Consider the following 14,180-nt stretch of genomic DNA (forward strand, 5'->3'; position numbering starts at 1 on the left):
AAAAATCCTTAAAGGGGAAAAAAACATTTAAAAAAGAACAAAGAAAAAAACAGGATTTATAAACAAAAGAGCAATGTGTTTGGTTAGCAGACATGTCCAAAAAAAGGAGTAGAGGGAAGCTTAGCTTATTGATCCCTAGCCCCTTACATTTGTATTTGTTCTTCCATTAATTTTACTAGAATTTACATAATTTAGTATATTACAATATAGAATTATACAATATTGCATTGTGGGATATTAGATGAGAATGAGCTGAGACTTGTTGTTTCCACAGCAACGGACACAACCAGAAGGTGCACATGCACATGGTGGACCTGATGAGCTCCATCATCTGTGAGGGAGACACTGTTTCCCAGGAGCTGCTGGACACCGTGCTGACCAACCTGGTTCCTGCACACAAGGTATCTACATGGCCGCCTGCTCGGGCTCCACTGCTGGCACAGCCGCTTTTAAATGAAGAATGGAGACGTTTTAACAAAACATCATCGCTTTCACCTCAAACCAATAAGAAAACATGCAAATAAATATAAATAAAACTCAAATATAATACAAATTTACTTTAGCTTAAAATACAACTGGTGTTAGATACAGTAACATCATGTCCTTAACCCCTTAAGCCCGACAGGCTCGGTACTGGCCCAGAGATTAATATCACATCATAAATCGATCAATACAGTCCTTATTCATTAACGTCACGGTGACCAATTGCAGCCACTCTTATTGTCTGGGACCAAATACGGCCACGCCCCACTCCCAGCAAAAAGTGGGAATCTCTAGAATGGGTTTGGGGCGGCGCTGTATACGGAAGTAGCTCTCAAGGTGACGATTAGACAACACTTTTTTGTTGTCAGTAGATGGCAGCATTGGTTTAAAATTAAAGGCTGAAAATGTTGAGAACTACAACACTGCATTTCCCAAGAGCGTTAGCACAGGTCGCAGGTCACTGGGATGGGTCTATATTCTCCGACGTGATCTGAACAGCGTTAAACTATTACTGCAACCTCGGTATAGCGACCGCGAATGGCCAACTAATTATCTTAACAAAAGTGCGCTGGTAGCATTACATATGTTGTCTAAAGGGGGACATATGGTACAATTTAAGATTCTAATGATAATCGGCATATAAAGGACAAGATAAAGCATCGTTAATTTGTAAGAAACCTCAATGAAAACGGCGCAGGGTGCTATTGTTATGAAAATGTGATAGAATCCTATAAAAATGTGGACGCACTTGGCCTACGTTCCGTTAATGTTTTGTTTCTTTTTCAAATGTAAAGTAAAGACCCTAGAGTAAAGACCCTAACTCTATAAAAACAGCAGCCAAAGTGTTTATTTTCAGCACTACGTTTGTTTACCAATGATTTTAAGTGTTATTAGTGAAATATGAGTTTATAGAATTCTCTGTGCATTGCACCGGAAACCATATGATATAGAGGCGAGGAAATTACGCCATCATTCGCGTTTGTAGTCCTAAGAAAGAGGAGACCCAGGGCTTTCAAAAAAATAATTTTTGAACGTTATGTTCGTGATTATATCTCACGGCCGAACAAACCTGAACGTTATTTCCATAAAATACAACGTATATTGTTTCTTTACCTTTCTCTGAACGTCTAGGAAAAAAAACGTGTTGCAATCTGGTGAAAAATGGCGTAGCTATGGACATTATAGAAAACTGTACTTACAGTAGATTTCATTCACGGTCTTTGCTGCCCTGTAACGGGCACCTGGTGGTACTGAGTCCAGATTTAACTCTGCCATTGGAAAGAGGAGATTTGGCCCGATCCATGGATAATAATAATACACTTTATTTGTATAGCACCTTTCATACAAAAATGGCTTTACAACAGAAAAGACAGGCATAAAATGAGCACATAAAGTGCAGACGTATAAATTCACAGTTTTTCACATTAGGATCTCACATCCCAATAGGCCACATTGTTTATGGTTTGATTCAGTTTTTAAAATAGACAATAATAAAAAGAATAAGATGGAATAGACAGAGTAAAATAGTGCAGTGCAATCAAATAGTAGAATATAATGGACATAAAATGAGCACATAAAGTGCAGACATACAGTTTAGAACCTGTAAATAAAAAAGTTATATAGAATGGCCAGAGTAAAATGATGCAATAGTGCAGTGCAATAAGGTAGTTCTGAATGACTGTTTAACAGTTTAAAACCGTCTTTACCTTCCCCGTTTGATATCCACAGTTTAGAACCAGACAGTCTTCCTTCCTGTTTGATACCCACTCTGACCCTTCGAACCTCCCTCTCAGGGCGCAGTTCTAGGCCTGGGTCCCCCACACAGTTTTAAAACCTGACAGTCTTTCTTCCTGCTTGATACTCACACAGTTCGATACCTGACCGTTTAGAACCTGTGATAAAAGTCATAAAAGAGTCAAATAGAATGGACAGAGTAAAATAGTGTAATCAGTACAATCAGCAGCGGAGTGCATTAAAAGGCTATGGTGAAGAGGTACATTTTTAGCTTATTTTTGAAGATATTTAGAGATCTAGCTTCCCTAATGTCCATAGGTAGTGTGTTCCATAACGTTGGTGCATAGTTTGCGAAGGCTGCGTCCCCTTCAATAGACCAGTAGATGATCTCAATGTTCTAGAAGGCACATAGTTGACTAGAGAATTTGCAATGTAGCTTGGTCCTGTTCCATTTAGTGCTTTGTATATAAGGAGGAGGACCTTGAAATCGATTATAAATGTTACCGGAAGCCAGTGCAGGGTAGCTAATACTGGACTGATGTGGTCTCTCCTCTTGGTTCTAGTTCGTAGCCTAGCTGCCGAGTTTTGAATGAGTTGAAGTCGTTCTGTTATTTTTTTTGGGAGGCCAGTGAGGAGTGCATTACAGTAGTCAGGTCGGCTTGAGATAAAGGCATGGATCAGTTTTTCAGCATCTTCTTGATTTAAAAAAAAAAATTAATTTGTATGAAAGAAAAACGGTAATCGTGCGGTAAAAAAATAGTGGCGTTAAAAGAATTGTGTGTTAATAACGCGTTAACTTTGACAGCCTTAATATATATATATATATATATATATATATATATATATATATATATATATATATATATATATATATATATATATATATATATATATATATTCTATAAAATGTTGTATCCCCTTTTCCCCGTAACCCTTTGAGAGGTCTTCTCTCGCCAGGCTGTCATTGTAAATAATAATTTGTTATTTATAGACCCCCATGGTTAATTAAAGGTTAAATAAATAAATAAACGTAAAAATATCAGACGAGTCTGCTCATACTCGCCTACCTGTCATACAGAATCACATCAGTGGAGAAAGACACACATATTTCTGTACACACTGGCATGTACTCCATTCAGTGTGTCAGGGTTCGCACAAGGTCCTTGAAGTGCTTAAAGTCCTTGAATCTTTACCAAAAAAAGTTGAGGCCTGGAATTCCTTGAAAACAGCAAAATCATGTGCAACCATTCGCATTCAAAGTTTTGGTCATCCATGATAAAACATTTCTGATATTTTTTTTATTTGAAGTGTAACTAATTGTCGGAAATTTGTTTTAAGCAATAAATATTGGATCCGATTTTTTTTCTATAAAAACAACATTTAAAAGTGAATTGGATCCTTTTAAATGCCCTTTTAAAATGAAAAATAGTGCTAGGAAAAGTACTTGAAAGTCATTGAATAACATTTTGGGAACCCTGGTGTGTGTATGTGTCAGAGATTTCTCACTACATTGAAGTGATTTGACAAGTGCTAAGTTACACACAAACTCCTAGTGAGACCCCTGCAGGTGAGAAGAGGTAGAGTGGACCTGAGTGATTCCCAATAGTAATGCCATCTTTATTGATACGGCACAATCAATACATTTGAGTAACAGTGCTTAATGATTCCATCTTTATTTAGACGGCACAATCAATACATTTGACAGGGTTCGCACAAGGTCCTTGAAGTACTTAAAGTGCTTGATTTTTGAAGAAAAAAAGTCAAGGCCTGGAATCCCTTGAAAACAGCCCATTTATTTTGCAAGGTGCTTAAAAAGTCATTGGAATTCAAATCAACCATTCGCATTGAAAGTTTTGATCATCGATGATAAAATTGTTCTGAATCAAGAAATATAATTATTTTTATTTAAAGTGTAACTAATTGTCGGAAATTGGTTTTAAGCCATAAATATTGGATAAATAGTAGGGATGTCCCGATCCGGGATTTATTTTCTTTTTTTACCCTTTTTTTTTTAATTCAACAAACATGACCATGTTCACGTCTTAAACTCATACTGAGGCCTTAGTTTTGGTTTTAAATTGCATATCATCATTCATTTATTTATTGTCACACAGAGCAGAAGAATTTTGCCAAAACAAACCCATTTCCTTTGATTTAATTATACATCAAATGATTTATGTCAAGGATTGCAATGCCTCGCTTGAATGAAGTTAACTTTTCACCTGGATAACGTCAACATTCAGGGTGAATGTAATGTGAGAAATTGGGATAAAAAAAAAGAAAAAAGAAATATTTTTTCTTTTTTCTTTTTTCTTTTTCTTTTTTTTGATCGGATCGGGAAAGATCGGTATCGGTAGATACTCAAAATCACATGATCGGGATCGGATCGGGAGCAAAAAAATGTGATCGGGACATCCCTAATAAATAGCATTTAAAAGTGAATTGTATCCTTTTAAATTCCCTTTTAAAATGAAAAATAGTGCGTAGGAAAGTACTTGAAAGTCCTTGAATTCCATTTTGCAATGTCTGTGGGAACCCTGATTTGAATAACATAGTGCTTAATGATTCCATCTTTATTTAGACGGTACAATCAATACATTTGAATAACATAGTGCTTAATGATTCCATCTTTATTGAGATGGCACAATCAATACATTTGAATAACATAGTGCTTAATGATTCAATCTTTATTTAGACGGTACAATCAATACATTTGAGTAACATAGTGCTTAATGATTCCATCTTTATTTAGACGGCACAATCAATACATTTGAGTAACAAAGTACTCCACAATATCAAATAAAAGGAAATGAATTTGATCACACACACTATAGAAAAACACCAAATAGTCTATGATGGATTAAGAAAAATCCTGCAAGTAAAGGTAGGTCTTCAGGGGTTTCTTAAAATTAATCAGACGATCTGATACTTGTAACCTTACAGATCAATGTCTGTTGATCTTGAGAGTGCATTTCACAAGGCTCTTGATAGAACTATATTTTTCTGCAAACGTGAGTTGTTTTTATACAAGAGTCAACGGTTTGGGAATATGTGTGTTGAGATTGTGTGCAGAGAAAATCATAATAAAGTAGCCCTTTTGTGTAAAGTAACCCTTTTGTGTGAAGTGTCGAGAAGCAATTTGTGTTGTTGCCGTCATCATTGACATTTCTTCTCTTCTCTGTCTCCGTCTAGAACCTGAACAAGCAGGCGTATGACTTGGCCAAAGCCCTGCTGAAGAGGACCGCTCAGGCCATTGAACCCTACATCACTAATGTGAGCCTATGACCCCCTGTCAGCCTGATTTGGTTTCATGTGATTATGAGGTTGTGTCCATTGAGAGCAGGCGCTAAGCTACCATGTGTGTGTGATATAAAGATCGTGAATGGATAGAGTCTGCATCCTGCCGTGTGTGTGATATAAAGATAGTGAATGGATAGTCTGCATCCTGCCGTGTGTGTGTGATATAAAGATAGTGAATGAATAGAGTCTGCATCCTGCCGCGTGTGTGTGATATAAAGATAGTGAATGAATAGAGTCTGCATCATGGTGTGTCTGTGTGTGATATAAAGATAGTGAATGAATAGAGTCTGCATCATGGTGTGTGTGTGATATAAAGATAGTGAATGGATAGAGTCTGCATCATGGTGTGTGTGATATAAAGATAGTGAATGGATAGAGTCTGCATCATGGTGTGTGTAATATAAAGATAGTGAATGGATGGAGTCTGCATCATGGTGTGTGTGATATAAAGATAGTGAATGGATAGAGTCTAGGGATGGGCGTGATTAATCGATCGATTACACGTAGCTATGAGAAAAATCGGGGGGGGGGGGGATCGAAATTATAAATCTTTATGAAATTTTTATTTTTTTATTTTTACATATCTTTTCACATGCATGTGTAAGATTATAACTGTTTGTTGGTTTCCTTAAACATATATACGTGAATGAAATTTTTTTTTCTTTTCGTTTTCCCCCCCTTTTCGAGTAATACACGATCAATCGAGTGTAGCATCTAGGGTGACCAGACGTCACGCATTGCGCGTGATTGTACAGCATTTCTGTCTCTTTTCACGCGTCACGCAAATTGAGACCATGTCCCGCATGATTGGTTGTCATCCGCGCTAACGGATAAACTAAATAATGGCAGTAAAGTAAAGTGGCAGAGGGGTAGTCCAGAGTCTGTGGGGGGCAGAGTAAGGCTGCGGTTAGACTTTCGTTTCATTTTCGGATGAGTTTCGCCGCAACGTAGCGGGAGGTGGGTCACACTTTCGTTACGTCACCTGAGCACAGTGATGTAGTACACTGCCAAAGCAGTAGGTGGCAGTAGGTGGCGAACATTAAGGCAATTTTCAACCAATCAGAACTTGAATGTGCCAATACACTTCCTGCAAAGAAAATGTCAACAAGGCGGGCGCCGCCATCTTTGCCTATTTACCCAATGCAGCACTTCTTTTTCAGCAAAGTGTAATAAAAGTGCAATAAACAAAACGGATACATTCACTGTGTGTTCTGCCTCTCATTTGTTGATGAAACAAAACTAACATCAACCACATTGTCCCTCACAAACATCCCACATTTGGTTTATTGGGATCTGGTCACCCTAATAGCATCGCATGCGATCAATCGATCTGGATTTTTCTTTAAAATGCCCATCCCTAATAGAGTCTGCATCATGGTGTGTGTGTGATATAAAGATAGTGAATGGATAGAGTGCATCATGCAGCCACATGTGTGTGATATAAAGATAGTGAATGGATAGAGTGCATCATGCAGCCACATGTGTGTGATATAAAGATAGTGAATGGATAGAGTCTGCATCATGGTGTGTGTGATATAAAGATAGTGAATGGATAGAGTCTAGGGATGGGCGTGATTAATCGATCGATTACACGTAGCTATGAGAAAAATCGGGGGGGGGGGGGGGGGAATCGAAATTATAAATTTTTATGAAAAATTTTATTTTTTTATTTTTACATATCTTTTCACATGCATGTGTAAGATTATAACTGTTTGTGTGTGTGTCTGATCCAGTGGTTCCAGTGGTGTAGTCGCTCTCTACCTCCTTGACCGACCATGTTCTTCTTGACAGTTTCTTTGTCTCACTTTTGTACAGCTGTATTAGAATGTGAACATATCACGTCATGCACAGCCAGAGAACAAATAATGAATAAATAAAGTTATTTGAGATTGGATGTGGGGATTGGTTTGGGAGGATGTTTCCTGCGTGCATGTGTGTGTTGGTATGACTTTGACCTCAAGAATGTTTTCTTGTTTTCCTACTGTATATCTTTTTGGCTGTTACACAACTGATAGTTTATTGGTGTCACAGCATCATTATGTAAGGGATAATGTATAGCTACGAGGTCATTGTCGCAAAATAATTGACCGACACGTAGTTTAAAATACCGAGGCGCCGCGCCGAGGTGTTTTAAACGTCAGTGAAGGTCAATTATTTTGCGACAATGACCGAGTAGGCTATACATTATCCCGCTTATTACATGGCTAACTTACTAACAATATACCTAATTCATTTGACAAATCGCAGTTGTTCTGTGGCTCTGTCAGCCCAAATAAAGTGATTATTATTATCGCGGGCAGCCTCTGTTCTGGCTCCGCTGACACTCCGCTGTCAGTGCAGCGCTATACATTATCCCGCTTATTACATGGCTAACTTACTAACAATATACCTAATTCATTTGACAAATCGCAGTTGTTCTGTGGCTCTGTCAGCCCAAATAAAGTGATTATTATTATCGCGGGCAGCCTCTGTTCTGGCTCCGCTGACACTCCGCTGTCAGTGCAGCGCGGCAGGTGTGTCTGATTTGCTGCACTGATGTGGGCTTGATTGCCAACAGCTGCGCACTGCGGTCATTATTGAAAAAACAGCGGTCATTATTGAAAAATAATGACCGCTGTCGGGGGGCTATTGACCAATCACAAGCAAGCATTTCGGCGAATGTGAAAACGCCATGTAATAAATATGTATATAATAGGGCTGTCAACGAATATTCTATATTCAAATTAATAATCGAATTGTTAAAAAGAAAACATACATTCGATTGTAAAAATTGATATTCGAATTGTGTGAATTGTGTTTTATAAAAAAATTAAACAGCCCCGGCGGTCTCCCTCTCAACTTCCTGCGTGTGTCTGAACACGCTGCATGATGGACAGAGACGTGACAATAGATATTCGAATAGCTCGAACCTATGTTTTTTTTTAGACTGAATATTCAAGTGTAATTTTTGGCCAATTTTGACAGCCCTAATATATATATATTTTTGCGTACCCCTTGCAGTACTGCCACATATATGTAGGTGTACCCCCTTTGAGAAACATTGGTGGAATCAGTGGTTTTGGTTTCAGTCAAGTCAACTAAGACAAGTGTGTTTATTGTTTATTTATTAGGCTCTTGGTGCCGAGTACAAAGTGTCATGTAAGGCGGCCTCCTCCCAAGTTGTTTTGGTCTCCGTTAAGCTCTTAAGCCCGATCGGCCCGGTAACGGTACAAGATTTATTTCACGTCATAAATAGATCAATACAGTCCGTATTAAGTAATCAAAACGGCAGTCAAAGTGTTTATTTTCAGCACTACGTTTGTTTACCAATGATTTGAAGTGTTATTAGTTAAATATGAGCTTATAAAGATCTCTGCGCATTGCATCGGAAAACGGACGATTTTGACGCGAGATGAAGAAGCACTCATGAAATCGTTGTAGTTCTAAGAAAGAGGACGTCAAGATTTAATAAAACTACACTACCCAGCTCACACCAGCCGCCGACAACAGAAGTCCAACCATTTTTCACAGAATTTTTCTGACGTGATTCTCATGATTATATCTCACAAACCTGAGCATTATTGCCATAAAATATATACGGTAACTTATATTGTTTCTTTACCTTTCTGTGAACGTCTAAAAAACCATGTCGCAATCTGGTAAAAAATGGCAGAGCTATGGACATTATACAAAAGTAACTGTACTTACTGGTAGATTTCATTCATGGTCTTTGCTGCCCTGTAACGGGCGCCTGGTGGTACTAAATCCAGATTTAACTCTGCCATTGTAAAGAGCAGATTTGGCCCGATGTAGGGGTGGGAATCACCAGAGGCCTCACGATACGATACTATCACGATACTTGAGTCACGCTACGATAGTATTGCGATATTAATATTGCGATATTACCTTTTTTCAACTGCAAAGTAAAACTGTCAACATCTTATTGTTTTATCTAATAGTTCAGTCTGTTCATCTCACTTCAATCATTTTTATTGAACATGGTATTTTCTCAAGCAGACAGATGTAATCTGTGTTGCATGTACCTGACAAACTGAACTGTTTGTATTCGTCATATTCCAACTTAACTGATTGCACACATGTGCTTGTGTGTGGACTACTGTACTATTACAGGTATTGAAATGAACAATGCAACTTCCTTATACAAAAAAAATATATACAAAAGAAAATACAAATATATATATATATATTTTTTAATAAATAAATAAATAATTAAATATTGATACTTGGCGTCCCTGTATCGATACAGTATCGCCACGCAAAGTATCGCGATACTACTACGTATCGATATTTTCCCCCCACCACTAGCCCGATCCATAGATGTATGACAGGGCCATAATAAGGTCACTTATAGGCCTGATATTCTATATTCATTATTCAAATTGCATGTGTCCGGATGGCAAAATTCGGTACTGTATCTACAAAAAAAACTGTAAATCATCTGCCCTTTATAAAAATGTTGTACACTTGATCTCAAAAAGGTGCTGAATGAGCTCAGTTTCACGTCTGGTCAATGCATGGTGTTATTCACCGTCAAAGATGGAATAATGGACACAATATTTCTGACACTGGGAATACATTCCCTGAGGTACCTAGATACCTAGAACATGCAAATGTACCTTGTAGAAGTGGAGCAATCTTCCATTTACTTGGGTATGTACTTTTAGGCGAATTTTCTGAAAATATGGCTAGGGCTTAACTCATTCCCCGCCAACAGCGTTTATATATGCGTTTGCTAGCCAACCGTTGAACGCCAACCACGTATATATACGTTATTTGGTCCGTTTTCTGTTTTTTTTTATTCATTATTCATCCGGGGACCTCAGTGTTACCATAGGGAATGAGTGAGATCGCCAAAGTGCAATACCGGCCTCATCCAGCTAGATGGTGGTATCGAGCACCCTTTGAAACCTTATATCTTGCCCTGTGCTACACTCAAATGTCTCCGGGTGCAGTCCCCTGGGTCGGGCGAGTAGTCCCCTGGGTCGGTTCTCTCGGTTGCATTGAAGCGCGTCAAATATCCCCAATCCATATGTTTTTTTTAACAAATGTTTTTTTATTTTTTATTTTTGGACATGACATAAAAAACCTTTACAGTAGAAATCCACTATAAAACACATACATATGTTGTGGTGGGTTATGTCGTGGACCAAATGGACATCGGATGTACCAGATGGCGACCAAACAATTGGACTATTATTTTTCGAATACTCCCAATCACAGGTAAGGACTATCTGACGTCAATTCTGGCTTGATCGTGTAATTATTTTATACCGATCGGGCTGATAAGCGTTTTTAGTGTTCAATACGAATACCGTTACTGGCAATCAAATAATCAGAAATGACCCCCCCCCCCCTTTTTCATGCATTCATGATGAAACATAATACCTATTATATACATTTGATTTGGGAATAGTAGCGTGTCCAGGCAAGAAACGGCAACATTTATAGTAGAATTGACGTATAAGGCTATAACTCAGCATTTCGGGAAGACCACTCTAAAACTATACTTATATTTACCACGGTATAACACGGGAATGTATGGATGAAAAAATGTATTCTTTTTCACATATTGAACGATAGATAGTTGATGTCAAATGGGCCATAGTATTGTATCCATAGCTATAATATACAATATAGTTATAGCTCTACAAACAAGGTGACGCACTCCTATCTTTCAAAGCACGGCATTGCTACAACGGGACCCGTCTAATGGCTGGCGCTGAATGAGTTAAGAGGTTCGACTGTGCATGTGTGCGCATGAGAGAGAGAGAGACGGAGTGAGTGAGGGAGAAAGCAAGCAAGCAGACTGTGATAAAAAGGAAAATGATAAGCACAACTCTGAAAAACACATTTGACATTTCAATTTTACAGATTTAAATGGATCAACGCAATTAGTTGACAAATTAATGTTAATTAAAACAAACAAACCGATTTCTATTTTCTAATTTTAAATGAACTGAAAGTTAATTGATCCCTTGTGTGTGTGTGTGTGTACTCACCTTACCCCTCTCTCCCTGTCTGGGTGTCAGTTCTTCAACCAGGTGCTGATGCTGGGGAAGACGTCAGTCAGCGATCTGTCTGAACACGTGTTCGACCTCATTCTGGAGCTCTACAACATAGACAGCCACCTGCTTCTCTCCGTCCTGCCTCAGCTGGAGTTCAAACTCAAGGTACACACACACGCACACACACACACACACACACACACACACACACACACACACACACACACACACACACACACACACACACACACACACACACACACACACACACACACACACACACACACACAACAGAACACACAGGATCAGATATCAGCCCAACACCAAGCCACACTAGGGAACTGGTGAATCTGGCAGTAGTGAAGTCACACTCGTGTATAATACATAAGAAATCAAAGAGAATATACTTTTAAGTTATTGCTGGAAAATAACGATGTTCTCCCCTCAAACCAATACAGTATTTAAAGCCCCTTTCACACAGGAACAAAGAAGAGCTGGCTTATAGCCATTGTTTAGTGTGATGTGTGCCATTGAGCCTGCATAGCCCAAGGTTGGGTGCTACGAGTGATGCCCCCAGACCCCCCTAGAGCGTCGGAGGTTCACCCCCCATAGTCTCTGAAAATCCTGTGGGAAACACTGAAAGGGTCAGCCCAGCGTGTTGTAGACCACCAAGATGCCCTCTGTGAACAGTGCAGAGACAAAGCCGTCTCTCTTACGCATTACTTATGACATGTAGCTGTGCTCCCCTTTGGTCATTTCTCACGTTAATCTTGCCTATCCCCCCAAGAAAGTGTTTAAATTGACTTCTATACCATAGTGACACAAATTAAATCTTTGGAGGATTTGTGTTGCCAGATTTAATTGGGAGACGTCTCATCTCTGTCATTCACAATGCTTAATTATTCCTGCACAACCTGCCACCTGGCAACCGAGAGTGACAGTGAAACTCCTCAGCAGTGCCCAGTCAATCAGTCAGCCTCCGACACGTTGAGAATGGGCACAGGAAAAAAATCAAACAAATATTACATCTCTTTTCATCTGGTGTGAAATATTTCCCCTTCCCTATTCGCACTGGACTACTAGGCTACGTGGGGACCCATGGAAATAGAAGATTAGCCCCTGACCTCCACGATATCCAGATGTGCATTCATACAGGATACATTGTTACTGAGGTCTCCTGAGATTGAACTCGACAGGCCCACATAGATTTAACTGTTAGCTGCTTGAGCAAAAATCATTGTTTCAAATGGCACCTCAAACTAATTTAAGCCAAATACACTGTATGCAAAAGATGGAATCATGCAAAGAAATTAAATCATTTCCCAATGATAAATCAAATTAATCTATCAGGGGGGAAATAATTAACTGGTTAATAGTTACAGTAGCCTATGCACTATGGATGGAAAAACATTTCTCACCAAGCAACTGTAGACGCTTATAGCCTAGAGAGAGAGACACAACTTGCTCTCCACAGTCTGGGCCTATTGGTGGCTTTCTTGGGCAGTGTGAACGGGTCTAGAACCAGCAGTGTGAACGGGTCTGGAATAGGGCTGGGTGATATGGCCAACATTTTTATCACAATAACATTTTTCATATCGTTTGATATAGATAATTATCAATATTTTTATTAGTTTACATACAATTTTTTTTAATAACATTTTTTATTCTTATTTAAACAACAGATGTATGTTTATTTTGCAGCAATTCTTTCTCGTTGCCGCCATCTTTAGTGTTACATCCCCTCACACTCCAGTTCTCAGGCTGCAGCTGGTTTGAAAGCAAAAGTACCAAAAAAGGTGGCTGTGGCTCCAGGGCCCAGGGGAGTTGAACAGTTCTGGCTCTGCTAGTCTCTTTTCTATCTTTTGGTGCTTTTTTGGTGGACAAACCACCGCACATGTGCACCGTGACTCGTAACTGGAGACTAGCTCTGCTAGCACACATAGCCTACTGTGTACAGACGGTTTCAAACTGTATTTTAAATTCGAAAGCAAACTAAATAAATGGACAAGAGAAAAATAAATCTCAATTTGGTCAGTATTGTCATTTGGACAGTGATGCCAGTAACGCGTTACTAAGTAACGCGTTATTGTAATCTGATTACTTTTCCCCGAAAATAGTAATCTAACGCGTTAATCTTTAAAAGCCAGTAATCTGATTGCAGTTACTTGTCCAAGTGGCTGTGCATTACTATTTCGTTACTATCTCATTATAAATTCATAATGCAGGCGGAATGCAGTATTTTATTTCGTTTTCGACAGTCAAAAATACATTTTGAGCTGTTTTTCTTTTGGGAGTGACGTGGTGTGGCAGTGAAAGGGTTAAATACAAGAATGTGTCCCGCGGCGTGACTGGTCCCTCTGTCTTTGAGTGACTCTGCTTTGGTCCAATCACATTCCCCATCCACAGTCTGCGAATCAGAGGCAGAGTAGGGCGGGTCTTCACAGCACGTCATGTGACATATGCGCCAATCGTGTGACAGCAGGGCTCCGTCGTCGGAGAATTCCACCCCAAAACGCTTGGCAAAATTAAAAGTGAAACCGCGTTCAGAATTCCACCCCAGAATTCCACCCCAAAACGCTCGTCTAAACGTAGCCTCAGTCACTACTTCACGGCGGAGGAAACAAAATACTGTCTACCGCTAAAAACAGCACATCCAAT

General features: G+C 39.1%; 1 protein-coding gene across 4 annotated transcripts in view; it reads left to right on the plus strand.

Annotated features, from left to right (window-relative positions):
• The window catches only part of pds5b (PDS5 cohesin associated factor B), a 132,930-nt gene that overhangs the window by 64,500 nt on the left and 54,250 nt on the right, over positions 1-14,180 (plus strand). For all 4 annotated transcript variants that reach the window (XM_084319889.1, XM_084319891.1, XM_084319890.1 and 1 more), the window contains exons 6-8: positions 275-401; positions 5,410-5,490; positions 11,547-11,687. In XM_084319889.1, coding sequence (XP_084176015.1) covers positions 275-401; positions 5,410-5,490; positions 11,547-11,687 — 349 coding nt within the window. The remainder of the gene's footprint in view (positions 1-274; positions 402-5,409; positions 5,491-11,546; positions 11,688-14,180) is intronic.

This window comes from Notolepis coatsorum (assembly GCF_963971535.1).
Source record: "Notolepis coatsorum genome assembly, chromosome: 8".
Taxonomy (NCBI): Eukaryota; Metazoa; Chordata; class Actinopteri; order Aulopiformes; family Paralepididae; genus Notolepis; species Notolepis coatsorum.